The sequence below is a fragment of the Sylvia atricapilla genome, chromosome 1 (assembly GCF_009819655.1).
Source record: "Sylvia atricapilla isolate bSylAtr1 chromosome 1, bSylAtr1.pri, whole genome shotgun sequence".
Classification (NCBI taxonomy): domain Eukaryota; kingdom Metazoa; phylum Chordata; class Aves; order Passeriformes; family Sylviidae; genus Sylvia; species Sylvia atricapilla.
Window position 1 is genome coordinate 83596592 of NC_089140.1, and position 18360 is coordinate 83614951.

The 18360-nt window shown below is 39.6% G+C and overlaps 1 protein-coding gene across 3 annotated transcripts in view; it reads right to left on the reverse strand.

Annotated features, from left to right (window-relative positions):
• Positions 1–8815: 8815 nt before the first annotated feature.
• COBL (cordon-bleu WH2 repeat protein) overlaps positions 8816–18360 on the reverse strand; it is a 158842-nt gene continuing 149297 nt past the window's right edge. For all 3 annotated transcript variants that reach the window (XM_066326938.1, XM_066326929.1, XM_066326918.1), the window contains 3 exons: positions 18109–18228; positions 15586–15837; positions 8816–10110 (listed from right to left, as the gene is read on the reverse strand). In XM_066326938.1, the coding sequence (XP_066183035.1) occupies positions 10093–10110; positions 15586–15837; positions 18109–18228 (390 nt within the window). In that variant the 3' untranslated portion in view covers positions 8816–10092. The remainder of the gene's footprint in view (positions 10111–15585; positions 15838–18108; positions 18229–18360) is intronic.

The window sequence follows — 18360 nt, forward strand, 5'->3', positions numbered from 1 at the left end:
GTTATATACAGTGACCTGTGAGTGTTGCCTGTCTTCCTGGTATGTTTACATAGAGCATATAAAAAAGGACAGAGCACCCACACAGATAGACATACTCCAGGGATGTGAGTTTAAATATAACTAGAGTTTGCAAGGCATTCTAAGGTAAAAAGCTTCACATAATTGCTGACTACCCTTAAAAGTTGTATTTCTTCTTTTTTTTTGCTTAACATACACTGTCTGTAAGTGATGACAACTGAATAGGCTATTATCTCACAGGATAATGGCTTTCTGCTTCTACATCGTGCTGAGTTAAATTGGAGATACCCAGGTGTGAGCAAGGGAAGGATGTTCATTTCCAAAGCAGAGAGACTCACGTTGACAGGCTTCTGCTACCAAAGCTTTATTCCTCTCCTGTAAAATGAACTTACGAAGATACTGTAAAAGTAACTCTTCCTGTCGCAATGTGTTACAAAAAACTGACTCTCATATATGTTGTCTGCTGTCTCTAGATATCAGCAAAACCATGCCACATACATGGACTATTTTAGCAGACAACTGAAGTAAATGAAAGCACTCCTCCTCCTCCACCAGATTGTGGTAGCCTGATCCAGTGAAATAACTAATACCTGAATAATCTCCTTGACTTTCTGCAGCTTTTTGGCACAGCGAGGCACTGGCTGCCATGAGGTCTTTTCTACACAGAAGGTGTACTACTGCAAAGGCTTGGCTACACACAAAATTGTAACTACACTAGTATAGTAAAAATGGTTTAATTTCCCTAGGGTAGAAACAGTTATACCAGTATAAAGAAGCTTATTTATGCTTAAATTTCTATTTCCATACAAGCAGGCAAATAAGCTGTACTAGTATAAAGCACCGTTGTGCTAGTACAAGTGTCCCCAACTAGTGGTTCTATTGGTTTATCTATTTCAGTAAAAAATATCACACCTTGAATGGAAATAGCTGTACCAGTACAACATCTGAGTCGAACAGGCCTGAGCAAAAACTTTAAAGACAGTCTCTTTTTTCCCCCTCAATACTATAAAAACTGTCTTAGTAAGTAATCTGGCTGGATATTTTTTGAGACTGGCTTGAACTACCTTTCAGTACTCACTGGCAAATGTGGGTCAAATATTCAGTAGTCAGATAGCATGAATGACAGCGATTGCAGGGAATATTGTACTTTAATCCTTCTTGTTCTCGTGCTTTTCTTTCTAAGCAGCAATTAACGCCCTGTTTAGAGATACTGGCGATACTGGCGTGGACAGGGGCTGAGTGAGAAGCTGTGCTCTCAAGGGCTGCCCGAGCACTGTGCTGACTCAACATCCCTTCTCCTGGAACTGCTCACGCCTTTGGGGCCACTTTGGGTTTCCCTGACTGACCCCACAGTACAGTGGGGAGGATAAAGTAGGAGAGGATGGTGCTGACAGCCCTACCCACACCCCACAGACAGACAAAGGAGTTTCAGAAATCAGGCAGACCAAACCACATGGCAGAACCTGCTCCCTTAAAAACAGAAAAATGCAACCCTCATCATACTGGATACTGGTCTCATGATTTTGTGGGTCTGACTCATCATTCTTCATCTCTGAAAATTCTGCCTCACACACTGAAAAATAAAATCTGCTCCTAGACACAGGTCAGGTAGAGCTGGGATGTACTTTTTATAAAACCAGGTTTACGTCTTCCATTCGATATTTCACTGGCGGGCTTCAGTGCTGTACTGGTTTGCTGCTGTGGAAAATAATGTTGCCTGCTCTCGGAGAAACCCCCCTTGGCACATTAAACCCATTTTTTTCTAATGCTACCTTTGATTATTGGTGACAATTTACTGTCCTGGACATAAGAGGCAAAAGAGCATTTTTGCCACTTTTGGTAACAGTGGAAAACTTTATTCTGGTAAAGGTATGCAAAGGGAACTCGTTGAAATTAGTTTTGAAATCTCATTCACATTGCATCTTTAGACTTGTAACATGATACCTGCATTCTGAGGAAAACAAGAAATCCTCACCTTTTGTTCACAGTTTCGGGAACATGCAGCATGTTATTGCATTGGGTTGGGCTCTATGCTGTCAGTGCCAGGAAAATCACTCTGGAAGTGAGGTACTGCATCTGGAAATAGACCACATAAGCCTAAGAGCAGCTCTTCTGAATCAAGGGAAAAAAAAAAAAAAAAAAAAAAAAGTGGGGGATGAAGGGATGTACACGTTGTCCCCAAACTCTCTGTTTTTGTCTGTGCAAATTACTGTGCTCACCAAGTTTTGACTTGTTTTAGAATTGGGATTAAAATCTTCAGTCTTTCCACTGCAAAAAGAAGGGCAAGTTGTGAGCCTGTGCTGATGTAAGGCTTTTCCTTGAGAACAGGACTTCTCCTGTGCCGGGTCATTTGTTGTGAATTTTATTAGCTGGAAATAGTCTCCATTGCCTCCCAAGTGCAGTGTGTAACACAAGATCCACTCTTTGCAGATCGTGCCCGGTGATTTAGAACGTGCAAATGATTTAAAACGATCTGTGCTCCTTCCACCCGGTGTTGCCTGCCTGGGCTGCCATCCTGTGTTTACACAGGGGCTAATAGAAAGATCCTTGTTAAGGCACTCGGGCACTGCTGAAGCAGCAGTATCGCGAACCTTCTCCTGTTGGATCTTCCCTCGGGGATAGCAGGCAGTACAGCTACAGGTGGGCAGGAAGCTGTGATGGACATATTGGCTATTAAACTATCAGGGAGCTTCTATCACACAGAAAATCTGTTTTAAATTTAGCAGTGGGAGTCCAAATCCCTCTTGTATTATGTGATTTTTGGAGATGTGTCTCATTATAGGCACAAGTACCTAGGAGCATCATCTAGTATTTCATACCTAATGCATATAAGAGAAGAGATAAAAACACAAGGTCATGTTAAGGTGTCTGGTATAAAGGTCAGGGGCACAGCTGTTTTCTCTGCCTCTCTGAAGCTTGAGCAATACCAAGAGAGGTTGAGTTTGCTTCTATATGATCCATACATACTGTATTTAGTATATAGGCCAGGAAGGTTTATGACTTGGAAAACAGGACCAAAGAATGGCACAGGAATCCCAGGCTCCCATTCTGCCTCTGCCACTAACAACCTGAGTGACCTCAGGCAAGTCACACGACTGCTTTGTTCCCATCCTCCTCTTCTGACTTTTCTAGTTTGTAAAGGTCTTTGGGGCAGGGACAGTCACTTATATGGTGATTGCACAGTACCAAACACAGCAGGACTCAGGAGCTCAATTAAGGCTTGTATTTACAAATATAAGTAAATAGTAATATAAATAGAAGGCATTCTGCCTGCTCAGCACACTGCTGCTGCAGAGGATTAACCCATTCCAGAAGTCCAATGTCTTGACCGCTTTGATGCCAGGACAAGATGAATAAAACATGCTACTCATTACTCTTAAAAAGCATTTGCATAAAATATATTGCTATATTTTACTACATTTTCCTGTTATGCAAGCCCACCTTTATGTGGTAAGATTTATTGCATGCTAAGAATTATTGACTTATTTCAGCATGGAAATGACTATTAAGATTGACCTGTCAGCAGTTTTTAATTTAATTGCTCTTTGATCCTTCAGCCTTGAACATATTTGCATTTGCAACTAAGCATCTCTTGGCAACACTTGTAGAATACAGCAGAAGCAAACACAGATGTATTCCTAAGGAAGCCTGTGAGTTTCTCCATTTCTGGATGTAGACCATATTGAGTTACTGTAGGTTTTCAATCTCACTTTACCCTTACAAATGTGTTTTTGGGGGGCAATAATATTCCTTTCTTTCCCTGAACTTTTAATCCTACTTAGAGTATAGAACAGCTGGAATCTCAAAGGAACAATTTCCAACCTGAAACCAAAACCAGATATATCTAGATCTGCCCATATTCTCTGTTCCCTGCCCACATTAAGTGCACAGGCTTCATTCCCAAGAGAAGGGGGATGAAACCTGTGGCCACTCTGAATATGTTGCTCTGTAATATAAAGCAAAGGTCTGGAGGATTGATGATTTCCATGGCGTTTAGGTAGAAACGCATTGCATAGCGTCCTCCTCCATGGGGAAAACCAGTACTACTGCACAACCCAGTGCAAAACTGACCATGTGGAAACAGGATGATCAGGACCATAAAGGAGAATGAGGATGTGGAACTTCCCTCTCCTGAAATGAAAAACTGCTTCCCAGTTTGAACCTGGAAAAATTATCTCTAATGACAGATGCATAGGATAAAACTAGCAAGCTTTAACTTGTATAACTGGGCTTAGAACACTTCGTACGAACATTGGCCCCAGTAGCAGTAAAGCAGTAATTTTACATAACACAGAATTGTTGCTAAATTATTCATCAACACATAAAAATATAACTCTTTGCAGTTCTGCAGCACTGGCTGCCTGCAAATTGCCTCTGACAGTTCCTTCCATAAGTTGGGAAGTTTGGAACATTAGCAGCGAGGCTAATGAATGAGGAGGCATGCACTGTGCAGGCAGCCAAACCACTGCTCTGTGGTGCTGCTGGTTGGGAACATGCCAGGTACACCCACCTCCTGAGCTGACTGAAAGACTGAGGGCTGGATTTTAAGGGTCTATACTGGGGAGAGTTTTAGTCTGGTCCTGAGCATGTTAACCCATCAGGTAGCTGTATCAGCAGAGATATGTGCAGTTGCAGGATCTTGTCGGTAAAATTCAGATCTATCAGTAGTTTTGGTGGACCTACTGCTTACTGAGGCACCTCCTGCATGTCCTTAGCACCGTTACAAGTTGCTGGGACAGGGAGGGCTGTAGCTCTTTGAATTACATGTGGCTTATTCCTAGGCTCTGTCAGAAGGCAGATGCATCCATCTCCCTCTCCCTTCACCATTATCATTACCTCTGGCTTAAGAAGATGAGATTGCACTGGCTACTGGCATGTGGGTGCTGTAGTTGGCACACACTAGATCATGGATCCCTCTCCACCTTAACTGTGGTCCGCATGTGGAGCCTTTGCTCATTGCCACAGCACAGGCACTTGGCTTGCAGTCTTGACTACTGGCTAAATCAAACCACATTTTGGCTTATCACAAGGCAAAAAAAAGCCCAAACCAGTGACACAACCCATCAGTGGTGCCACCCAAATCAGTACCCTTAAGTTGTGACCCACTCACCCGTGCCAAGCACTACTAGGGACAGATGCCAGTGCTTCTGACAGAAACCCCTCTGTTGAATGCATGGAATGAGACAAAAGAAGCCCACGCCTATTTGCACTGTGTTTGCTTTGTTCCTGTTACAGTAAACACAGGTTCTGATGTAGAAGACAATGATGTTCCACAGTCTTGTTCTTTCAATAAGGTTTCCTTTTCCAGCTCCTGACTTGCAAACTGGACAGTGGTGTTTGTGTATGAATAAATGTCCTCTTTCACTCTGGTGTTTAACTGCAACACCACTATGCTTTGTTCAGGGGAAAACCTTTTAGAGCTTCAAGCACAATAATGACCTCAGAAAAGAGACATGGCACGCACATGTTTTTATCAGTTCACAGACAAAAATGGAAAGAAGAAAAAAAAAAAACAAAAAAACAAACCCAAACACCAAAGGAAAAGAAATTGGCTTAAGATAGCATTATATAGAAATGGATTTGACATTGCTTCCAGCAGTGACTGTGTATAGCTGCTGTGACTGCGCCAAAACTTAGTCCCTGACTTTCTGGAAGTTCCTATTTTACAGGACAAAAAAAGCTACTGTTAAAAATGGAAAAGGATCCCGTGGTAAAGATGCTTTTTAAACTATTCCTGACCTTCTGAAATGACGAAGGAGACTCTGTGCGCGTGTGCTCCTGTACATATGGAATGAGTGATGGGAGGGAACAGACTATGGAAGTGAGCTTGTTCCTAAACTCCTTAAGTGTGAAAAACACAATATTCCTGTTAAGTAGTTCTATTTTCTCCCTCTTTTTGAAGTCTTCAATACTGCAATAAATCAGAAGCTGTTTAAATAAGAACAAAAAGTTGGTAGACAAACAGAAGATAGTAGGACTTTGATATCTGGTGCAGCATCATGTAACCTGCTAGTATTTAGGCAAATTTTACTTATTTAATAAATAATTATACTTGGAAACAATAACAAAAAAAAGGTACCTTTTTGCTCTTAGAATGGGTCATCCATCTTACCCTACTTTGATGAATAACCTTGAGAATGCAACTACAGGGAAACTTTCTCCAGCCAAAGGAAGCCATCAGCTATGAATCAAACTCCATGCCATACTCAGCAACAAAAAAAATAAGCAGATCAAAACAGTGATGCACAAAATCCAGGTGAACATGACTGAAAAATCAGGAATTAATTTCATTTTATGTCTAAAAAAGAACTTTATCATTGCAAAGGTCATTTTCTGCAAGTGGGGAAATGCAACCATTATGGCAGCTCAAGCTATATAGCAGGGGCATGGAGTATTTTATTGTGTGTACTGAGCAGCAACAAATGGAGTAACAATGGGAATAGTCTAATAAATCTTAACAGAAGTCTCACAGGCAAAGCACGCTGGTACACATAATGCATATGTAATCCAGTAGGGGATTAGAGATGAGAAACAATACACGCAAATAAATACTTTACATGTGTAAAAGTTGCTAATTAACGGTTGCAGAAGACAACTATTTTTCATATGACGCCAACAAAGAACCGATTTACAAACATTTCATTCAGACAAACTGATTCAAATCAAGATTTGTGCAAATCTTTGCATTCAAATTAAACGTTGCTCTTAATGCTAAGCAGCACTCAACAATAGAACTGCTTCTTTCTTTTCTGGAGAGGTTAAAGGGAAAACCATCTCAGGGTGTCGCTTTCCATTGTTTCATAAATGCATCTCTTGTTGTCTTTCTTACTCCTGTACACTGACGAAGTGCCAATTTTTGGCTGTGGCAAATGTAGCATAAATAGTGCAGATCACTTGCATGAGCTGGGGAAGCTGAACCCTGCCACGTTTGAAACTCTGTAGATTGATGTGCACGTCAAGAGGTCTTTCGGTCCAATACTTTGCATGACTAATGTTACCAGGCTATTAAAAGTATTATTAAAATTATTAGATTTTATTAAATACCTGTTATTAAAAAAAATCTACAATTAACTCCTCTAAGTCAAATAGCTTAGTTGTGCAGACAATCAGTATTGTTTAAAATATCTAATCAGAGAGATCTAATGCTGACTTAATGGTTGAGTAACACTCTAAACTCAACTTAAAAATTAAAAAAAAAAAGTGTAAATAAAGGGGAGAGAAGAAATAGAAATTTTTCTTTGAGATACGAGATTAGATTTCTTTAAGCCCTGAACTTTGAATTATACCTGCACAATAAATAAACATATCAAATCCAAATTCTCCATTCAGTTTCTGTGGTGATACCATTTCTCCACTTAATTTCAATCTCTTACTAAAAAAGAAAATACAAAGAGCTGGATGAATAAGGCATGTATCTGACTCGTTCCTCTGGTCAAACTGAGGGAAGAGCACGTGGAGACAGTCTAGACTGAAGAAGAGGGGAGCTCCCCTGTCCTTCCTGCAGCCCTTCAAATAAGAAACAAGCTTGCAGACTGTGCCATGACAGGACATGTAACCTGGGCAACATGTACATCTCTAGACACTGGCTGTGTCTGCACTAGCAAACAGTGTGGGACAGTAAGAGCAGCCATAAAGATGAAGATACTTGGTGTTGAGAAGGCCATGTCTTTACCAGACACGTTTCAGGGTTTTTCTTTTAACTCAGGATAAGCTAACCATTATTACTACTAAAAGCATGAACAGAAAGTTACTACATGGAAGGGTCATAGCCATAACTAGATTTCTTTATAAATGGGTTTACAGTATAATCTGCATTCACCTGGGGTTAAATTGAGCTTCTACCAAAAGTTCAGCACCACCTGGACGACAGTTTAAGAGCAGACACCACTCCCATCAACACAAGAAGGGAATGAACACCCAGCCTATGCTTCCTGCTGTAGGTAGCTGAACTCCCCCTCCATTTTCATTTTGAGTTGTGACTGAGCCATCACGGGTTTTGTAATTTTTTTCTCTGTTGAAGTGAGGATGCCATCTTATCTTGCAGCTGTTTTTATAGCTTTTACCCAGAAGTTTATTTATGAATAAAATTTAGAAACTTTAGTTCTATGTAGTTCCAGCACCCAGGACCAGAACCTTTGCATTGTGAAGCCCAGGGGATGTTATTGTCAAAAAATCCAGTTTTGAATCCCTTACATTGAAAAGTAAGTACTCATATAACTTATTACACTAAAAGGGTGCTAGGAAGAAGGGCTATGAACCCATGACCTTCAAGCAACACTAAAAACAAGAAGAAAGAGAGATGCACTGAAATTTGCCTTGCAGCAGCCAGCCAAAGAAGTATTTGCTCTTGTGGGGAACATCTACAACATCAAACTTATGAGTGACAGAATTCTTTCATGTGACAGTATTTTCAATGTCAGTGCTTCTGATCTCCAGCACACCGAGAAGACTTTGAAGGCAAAAGAAGGATAATCACAATCAACAGAGGTGATCTTATTTGTCCTAGGTGCAACAGAGCACGTTAATTCCGAATATATAAGCTTCCCTAATGAGGAAATGGAACATTACCAGTACTTCATCATTGTTTAAATGTATAGAACTCACATATTGATCCTAGCTGGTGATTTTTACTGCTCTTCTAAACTGTTAGTTGTTGGCACTTTCCTGGCTTGAGATACTTTACATTAGACTTGAGATACTGAGCACAGCATACTGGTTTGCTAATGTCCATTTGTAGTTCTAATTTCTTTCAGTAAATGGAAAATATTTGACCAAAGAAAGATCCTTTAAAGTCATGTCAGGTTTTGATTTTGTTTTTATTCGTGGCACTAACAGACTTCAATATTTTACAATATATAACATATAGTCACATTAAATGCAGATGGCTAAATATTCTCGTGCTTTCAACAGTCCATAGCTATACATTTTAAATTCCAGCCTGAAGAAAAAATCTGCCACCACTGTGATTATAAAAATGTAAATATACAAACTTCCTCTTCTTCAGTTTCATTACAATATAGGAAATGTGAAAAAGCATTTTTATTTGTCCTTTTTAAGTTAATCAATTTAATGAAATATTTTCAAAATATGTACAACAACAAATACCAAAGTAATGAACATTTGAAAAAGATGCTGCTATAAATACTTGTGAGACAACATATGATAGCCAAATGAATTAGAAACCAAGGGCCAACTTATGCATGACCTGAAATATAGACCACAAAAGTCCTGGATACTGATATAAACCAGCTTCACTTCATTTTACAGTGCAGAATGAATTCTACATCTTGGACATCTATACTCTGAATCTTATTTATAACCTTCACAGTCTGTTGCAAATAGAGATCCTTTAAGGTGGCTCAATATTTTTGAAGTGCCATGTTTGTTACCAGGGCTCAGCATATCTCTGCACATTAGCATTCTATACGTCATATCCCATAAGTAACTTTTCAATAGACACTGTCTCACATTCATTATTGATTGCCTGCTTTCTCAGAGCTCCGGCAGAGAGACAAAGTAAATTTAATTTTAAAAACCAATGACCCCAGCACATGACAATTTAGGTATCATAACTTTTTTTTTTTGTGATTGGTTTTTATAGATCTTTACTCTGGTTTTTACCCTAATCAATTACAGCCCTTCTTGAAATCAAAAAAAGAAGCAAGTAAATAGTTTGAAATAGTTACATATTTTTAACAGCTGGAAATAAGTATTACTTTTCAGATAGCTAGCAAAGCTTTTCGTTTTGCCCATAAACACAATTAAGTATTAACACAGGACTGCACAGTGTTTATATTCTTATTAACCTGCCAACAAGAATAGTTTATTGGCAACCTTAAATATTCAGAGGCAAAACACAATTCCTTGGCACAGAAGCTTTACAGCAGAGTAACATATTTTCCCCTTAGAACCATTATGCAGGAACACACAGAAAATTAACTACAACTTATTTTGGCTTGTAGTCAAGAGAATAAACTAAACTTCTTGATGTTTTTTGCCACTTCAGACTTTGAATGATGATTATGGGTGCATACGGGGTTAGATTTTCCAGTTACCTATTCTTTTTTATATGATTCAAACGAGCAGAGGGACCTGTAACAAAGAAAAGCACATGATCATTCAAGATATTTTTAAACCTCCAACTGTTGACATTGCTAACCAAACATTCTCCTGCGGGGCTGTTCCCAAGCTTGGTCTCTTCATCTGCTCCTTGAGACTACTTAAGCTTATCTGCTTTTTTCCCTAGCTATATCACTTGGTCTAATGAAAAGTGCTATCCTTCCCTAAAAACCCCACACCTCATACATTCTTAGGTATTATGTTTGCAATGGCATTATTTCTGGAGCATAGGTGATGCATTTTTCTGTGAAATTCCTTCATTTTGTGGAATGAACAGAAGCCCAGGCTGCAAGTATGCAACATCTGTCAGTCAAAATCTGTCCTGTATTGGTTAGCTGTCACTGGCCATAAAAATCAGTTGATGAGTACTTTGCTTCCTGATTGAATGAAGGAAACTCCCAGTGGCTTTGATTCAGGAAAACACTTAAACAAATACTTATCTTCCTTCCCACTCCTCAGGTCATCTACGCATATATGCTTAATTTTAAATATTTATGCTAAGGTGCTCTTCCAAATTCAAACTTACTGAGCTTTGATTTTATCAGAGAAATATACGTTAAGGTCACTGCAAAAGCTGAACAGGAATAATGCATTTGATCAAGTCTAAATTTTCCATTTTGACCCTTATTCTTCAGGAAAAAAATAGGTCATGGTATAAATTATTAGCAAGGTGAAGAGTTCAAATTATGTTTTATCTTCCAATTCAAACAGAGTAACAGAATGCAAATGCCTGCCTCTCACTGTGCATGGGAACTAGAATCCCTTCATAGGCTCATTTGACTACCTGTATATCAAGCTTGGCCAACCTTATCGTTGGGCCTCCTGTCCCATTTCCAGCACACCAAAGCCTACATCAGCTGTGGTTTTGAGTCTGTAATTTCTTTCATTGCGCCCACAGATACTGATGATAAGAAACAGTTTTTGTTCATTCACAATTATACTGCTCTGCTTATGTGAGAAGAATAGTCCACTGCTTGACATAAAGGTATGGAACTAGGCCATGCTTCCTAGAAGACACTCGACATGCCATAATTCCGATCAACGCATTACTTGTTGACAACCAACTCCAAATTATCCCAGAGAACACAGGGACTCATTGCAATTGGTGCAGTAATTATCTTACCTGGCTCCTTTGACTGCCAACAGAATGATACACTGCACGTATCAAGAGCTGATGTACGTGACCTAATGCTGATGCCAAACATCACTATGAATGTTTGTGGGAACTGTGATGGAGCCAAATTAATTTTTAAAATCTCAGTGAATGAACAGAAAAGGCTCCAAACATTATTGGAAAATGCATGGAATCTGCAGAATCACCCTTGCACATACCATTAAAAAATTGTCTAAAGCAATCACTTTATCAAAGGCAACAGCCTGTTCTTCAGAGATATACCTTGCTTTCCTCACCATGTACAGACACATTCCCCTGCAATATTTCTACCAAATCCCTCGGTACAACTCTACCTAAAATGAGTGTATGGCATATAAGCTAAAGCAACTTTTATAGTTTCCTTTTGTTGAGTAAGATTTTTAATCCTGCATGGACTTGTGCTGCAACTATACCTACAGCCAGACATCTAACTGGTTATTTGCATGTGTAGTTATGGGGTTTTTTCCACAAATAATCATGGTAAATCCCAAGGCAAGTTACATAAACACAAAAATACACAAGCAGTGATATAGAGAATTTCAGACATCTAGCTATGTTATTTTGCATTTTATGAGATGGCAAATAGGAAGTTAAAAACTGCACATATAGATCTTAAATATATTACACTGTTTGACACAATTTAATGAAACTACTAGTTCACTTTTAAAATCAGAATATTAAATGGTACAGCTCTATGGTCTGAGCTTTGTCCAGAGAACAAAATGTTTTTGAGAATTAGCCAAAATTTGGTCTCAGTTTACTTCCTAGATCAACTGATTCTCCTTTGCAGGTAGGGCAGACCTCATGGGTGGGGGTGAGCCATCCTTGCTAATGAGACAGGTTCATTTCTTGTAAGTAACAACCAAAGGCACCAGGGAACCCATCATGGCTGGTGGCTTTACTTGATGCCACCTCCCCGACTTGCTGTTATACTTTGGATGTGTTGGACACCTGTCAGGTTCCTTGACAAACCATTTCAAAAACCGAAGAAAAGGGTTACTTCCTTGCCATTGTCAGGTCTTCTCCAGGTTAGTAAATTCATCCTATTTCTGTAACACATCTGTGTCTCCCTTTCTTTTGGGTAGGATCTGTGCTGTAGCTACTTTCTGGCAGGTCTCTGAACTGCCCAGCACTGGGGATGAACCAGGCTCAACTGGGCTTGGCACCTGCAAGAATTTTCCTTCAGGAGACTGTGGACAGCAACAGTGCGCAATAAAACAGAAGTCATTTCTTCAAAACAAAGAGTGATTTATTTGCCAAAACAGGCACAGTACTCTAAAAAATGGATTAAGGAAGAGTGAGGAGAGCTGTGCATATACTATTTTACCTCTACTTGGCATTTCCCTCAAGCATCTATTCCTGCTCTGGTTTCTTTTGGCTGACCCAATTAGAGACTGTGCTGTGCAGACCCTGACTCTCAGCTAAGCAAGGTCAGCCTGCAGCAACTTCTCTCCTCATTTCCTGCATAGCGAATCTTTTAACCTTAGAGTTCATGACTTTAGCAAACAGCTGTGTAATCAGGGGAGGAGTGGAGGAGCTGCCTTTTCACAGATATTACTTGAGCTCAAATGTTTGTTGGGATGCTCCTTATCTAGGCAATTGGTTGCTTTTTACATTTTCTTCCCCTGACAGCTATGTTTGATCTACTTCCATTGCAACCAACCCCACATAAATAAGCACCAAGTCACACATAATTATGCAACACAGATTCTTCCCAGTTCTCTACAATATTAACTAAATAAATGACTTTGCTGTCAGCAACACAGACTTTTCCCAGTTCTCCACAATAATAGCTAAATAAATGACTTTGCTGTCAGAAGCCTTTGTCCCAGAAGACTTTGAGAAGACAATGGAAGAGAAACAGATGTCATTACTGAACTGAGCTACCTACTCTGCTGTCTAGTTGCTGCAAGCAAAATCTTCCAGAAAGCAAAGCCAAAACCAGTGCTGTGCTCATATCTCCAAATCACAACATCACAGAACTTTGACAGAGAAGGCAAAACAAAGAAAAAACTTTGCTTCAGCCCTGGCACAAAGCAACCTGTCAGCCACCGCCTACAAAAACCCTCAGTGTTCCTCAGACATGGGCAAAGGAAGAAAACCCTGATATTCAGCTCTTATATATTCTCTCTCCTCTATGGATTCAACTTTTGCTGTCACAAGTTGTCCAACTGCACGGAAAGATCAGAATTTGGCTCTCAATATAATGCATAAAACAAGAAGAGATATTGAAACACACTGGCTAGAAAGCCTTTTCAGAAATCTGACAACATTTTTACTTTAATCTGTTATCAAGGGCATGAGATCTCAGATGTCAAAGTGTCATGATGACTTTGGCATACATAAGACTAGCTTGCATATCCAATATCTGGAAGGACAGCACAGTAATAAGAAAATCGTATTCTGTCTTGGACAAAACACTGCTCTCTTTTATTTTCATAAGAGACCTATATAATGAGATGTACTCTTCTGTTGTTTCAATGTCAAAAGTAGCAAAAATTATTCTGTCTTGGAAATTATACAAGACAGGCACAGTATTTAGCAGAATACATCAGTCTATCTGGTGTACTTTTGTGACCTGCACTGGTTATCCAAGTGTTTTGAAATAAATCCCCGAAGATATGATAAAGACTTGTTTTCATGAGTAGAGCTATGGGTCCCCTCAGAGACTTCTGCAAGCGTAATGCCGTTGGAATAGTAAGAAATTTGGAAGTATCTAGAAAACAACTGCATGAAGTACCCTTGAATATCCAAGTTCCATTTTTTTCTGTCAGTTGGTGGAGTGGGGAAATAAAGGCCTGACTTCTTCATAATTTGTAGTCTTAGAATCACAGAATTTCTCAAATTGGAAGGGATCCATAAGGATCACTGAGTCCAACTCCCTGCTCCTTCCAGGACTGCCTAAAACTAAACCATATGACTAGGAGCATCTTCCAGCTGCTCCTTCAATTCTGTCAGGCTTAGTGCTGTGACCATTTCCCTGGGGAGCCTATTTCAGTGACTGACCACCCCCTTAGTGAAGAACCTTTTCCTATTATTGTATGAACTTCCCCTGACACAGGCGCATTCCACTCCCTTGGAACCTATTGCTGGCTGGCCACCACAGAGAGGAGACTGTGTCCACCCCTCAGCTGCCCTCCTCAAGGAAGACACTGACTGCAATGAGGTTGCTCAACTTTCTCCAAGCTTGGAACAAACCAAGTGTGAACTCAGGTCCTCCTCAGAACTGTATGCATAACATAGATGTAATTGTTCACATGAAAAAATATCTGCACATCCAGATTCCTGATGTAATCAGAACATGCTGATGAAAATTTCCCTGAAACACTGATTTGTTTGTGCCATTTGTATGATTCTGTGGAACTTCTGGTTTATCAGAAACCAGATTTTTTAAACAATTTTTTGAATGTTAAAATCTGAGTGCATTTTTAAATTATTGAAAAGAGGACCAGTGAGCAAGGTTAAAGTCTATTTACACATTTATGGTTGGCATCAGCTAACTCATGTGTTGAGAAAATCACATCTGCTTTTCTATATTCCCTTAAGTCCTTGGATCAAAGTCCATCCTTGGATACTGCAGTGTAATACCGGGATGCTTCCACTCAGGACAATTATCTGCTTCTCTTTACCAAGAAGCACAGTGTAACTTGAGATTGGGAAGAACAAACTTTGATCAAAGAGATAAGCAAAGTTACTCCAAAAATCACACACAAGGAAACGAGCATTTAGCCATCTGGGAGTTGACCAATTCTCATCAAACCACAAAAGTGAAACACACACATCATTCAATTAATAAAGTTCAGGCAGACATGAAATCGACCTTACAGTTTTACTAACAGCTCTCAGCACATGTGATCAAGGTTTAAGTGTTGGGAATCAAGGTCTAGGACACACTACTGAAATTAGGAGAGAATACTTATTTATATTCACTTCAGGGTCTTGTATCTGATCTTTCTTAGGCTCACCTTGTATAAAGGACATCCACTGTTATCTCAGATCATACAGAATGAAAAGGTCATGAAAATGCCTTTTGAAATTACAGTCATGCTCTTGATGGTCTCTTTAATAAAATGCACTGTCTGTTCACAGGGTTGCATATATGCTCAGGTGTGTTTCATTAACTGTTCAAAGGTTCCAAATACATTCCTGATTTTTGATTCAGTTAGAGGAAATAGTTCATGTACCTTCTTCTGATGGAAGAAAGGAATTTGTGCCTAGAACAGCTCAAAAATGGTTCTGAAAAGGCAGCAAGCATAGGTTGTTTCATCCACAGTAAAATATAGAAGTACATTTACCTTTCTTAACTTTGCTGCTCCAGCACCAGAGCGAATGGCCTCCAGTAGGGCTTGCCTTGCCTCGTTTGGATTACCTGAAGCTGTGGCAGAGGATTTAGCAGCTGCTGCTGACAGCTGAATAGGAGGTGGTGGTGGTGGCTGGGCAGGGGCAGGTGGGATACACAGCTGCTCTTCCTGAAGGTCTTCTGCCTTCTGCAAGGACCGTTCTGCATCCCTAAAGTGCTGCAGCTCTTGGGAGGCCAGTGAGGAGATCTGCTCATCATGCAGTTGAAAGAAGGTGGTTAATATCGAGCATGGCTAAACTGTAATTATTTGACATTTGATACACTTTCAGTACCCCAATTTCACTTTTCTTGGATGATGTAAAACCCGTAGAACTTTTGTTTGCTCATGGGATTGAACATCTGTTACTACTCACTCACATCACTCAGCTGGGCTGATTACCAGCATCGAGAACTTGGCATTGAGTCTGTCTCAGAAACTCAATCTTTATTTACTGTGAGCTTCAGCATCCTGTAACTCTTCTTGGCATGTAAGGTAAGAGAGAAAGTTGGACTTGGTATTAATTTGGAAACAACCACAAGGGTTTTGGAATCAAGGAAGATATATTATGCCTGCAGTAGCCACCCAGGAATATGATTACTTTTTGCAGTCTGGGCTGCACAGAAATAATCTCAGATGACAGGGAAGCTCTTCCAGATCTGAGCTCTCAGACATAGTTTCACTGAAAAAAAAAGCCATTAAACCTAAAGTTTCCAGCCATACTTTAAAAAAAAAAAAAAAAAAAAAAAAAAAAAGACCAGAGAGAGCCACGTGAAAGCACTGAAAATGAAATCAATTGACTATTCTTCCAAGTGTGTTTCTGTGGAATTTTAGAAACTAAAATTTCTGCACAAATTACCAGCTTGGAAACTCATCCTACTTCAAATGCACGCAGGCAAAGAAGACAGTCTTTCAGACTAAGCCAGTTTTTCCATCAACTGTGTCAAGAGATACTTTTGCCATTAATACTATTACTAGTAATAATCATGATGAATTGTTAGTAATTACAATGATTCAGCAATTATTAGGAAATTCAGTACTATGGGCCAAATGTTTCCAAGCAGATCCATTGCAATTCATTTTTCAGACAAACTTCAGCACAGAGCTTCTGTGATGAAAAATTAAAGGATTCATCTCCCCTAAAATAATCCACAGAAAGCTCCTGAATTCCTTCCCTATACATATATATACGCACAATATATATATGAGCATCATGTTATGTTAGGTAAAAGGCAAACATTTGAGACAACATGAAAGAGACAGCACATCTGTATTGCACCCTGTGCATGCAGGAACAGACTGATTTAAGTAGCTCAGGTGACATGGTGTGAAAAAGCATATGGTTTCTAGGCAACTTCCTTTAAAATCATGGCAAAAACTACTCTGCCAGAGGAAAGTATTCCAAAAAGTCTCTGTGATGACTTCATTGTCAGAGCCTCTTTTACACTAATTGCTATTTATTCCTAATGAATGCAGAATGCAGTTAAGTATGTGTGAAGATTGCTGCCGCTTAGCACATCCTGCTCACAGGCTCAGAGGAAGCTGTGCCCTACCTGCAGCAAGGGCAGTAGGATATTTGAGGGGTGAAGTAATTCCCTAAAACAGGGAAGAGAATTTTTCTATCTTATGCCAGCTATCTGGATATGTGCTAATGAACTGAGTCATAGCTCGAGGGAAATGGGAACCTCCTTGCCAAGGACACATCTTTGGCCGGATTAGTCAACTGAGTGAAAACTAAGGCTAGAACAATGCAGGTTTTGGCTACTGGGAATAAGAGATGCTTTAATGATTAGATAAATCTTCCAGAGAGAAGGAATCATCCTGCTGTGGTGAATGTTGATGAAATATCAACATCAATTACTTGCATACAACTTACACCACGTTAGCAGATAAACAGCATATGTGAAGAAGCTCTAGTTTGTTTTCAGGAAGCTGGGATTTGATATATACGGTAGGAAATGCAAATATATTAATCCAACTGCAAACTCCTAAAGTACAGCTTCTCTATGCTTCTCTCTTCTCCTGCTGGTGTTCAAGGCCTGGTTGGATGGGGCCTTGAGCAACCTGGTCTAATGGGAGATGTCCCTCACCAAAGCAGAGGCACTGGAACTAGATAATGCTTAAGTCCTTTCAAACCAAAACCATTCTAAAAAAAGACCCTACCTAAACGTGAAAATGATGAACATTTGATGCTATGTATTTGATGCCTCTATGTACACTCCCTGTAATTGGTTTGGATTTCTCCATGCCTCTTTCTAAGCTAAAAGCACACTATTTGAAAGACCTTTAAGTTTTATAGCAGAGAATAGGACTGAACCTAGCTCTCTGCCTAAGTCAGATCTGGTCTTCTGGAATATGGTTACCACCTCAACTCCTCTCTTTGCAGCACAATATTTAGTTTGTGGGATATTTGGGTTTATTAAAAATACTCAGAAGGAAAAGACTGCACTTCAAAAATCACTTACCATCTTGATTCCTTACCTTTTTTAGCTTTGAGGTGCCACTGTGACCTCTAATTGCTGCTAGTAGGGCTGAGCGCTCATTCTCTGGCTCAGTGTATGAGGGTTTCCTGTGATTGCCATTTAGAGCACTGTTTGAAACCTAGGATATAAAGGTTATAAACCTCACATTGTTATTAGATATTTACTTAGAGATAGCTTGGAAACACTTTTTAGCACTTGTACCAGAATGCAAACTATGAAGACTAATCAGTTTGTCTTTTTTTGGGCCTGC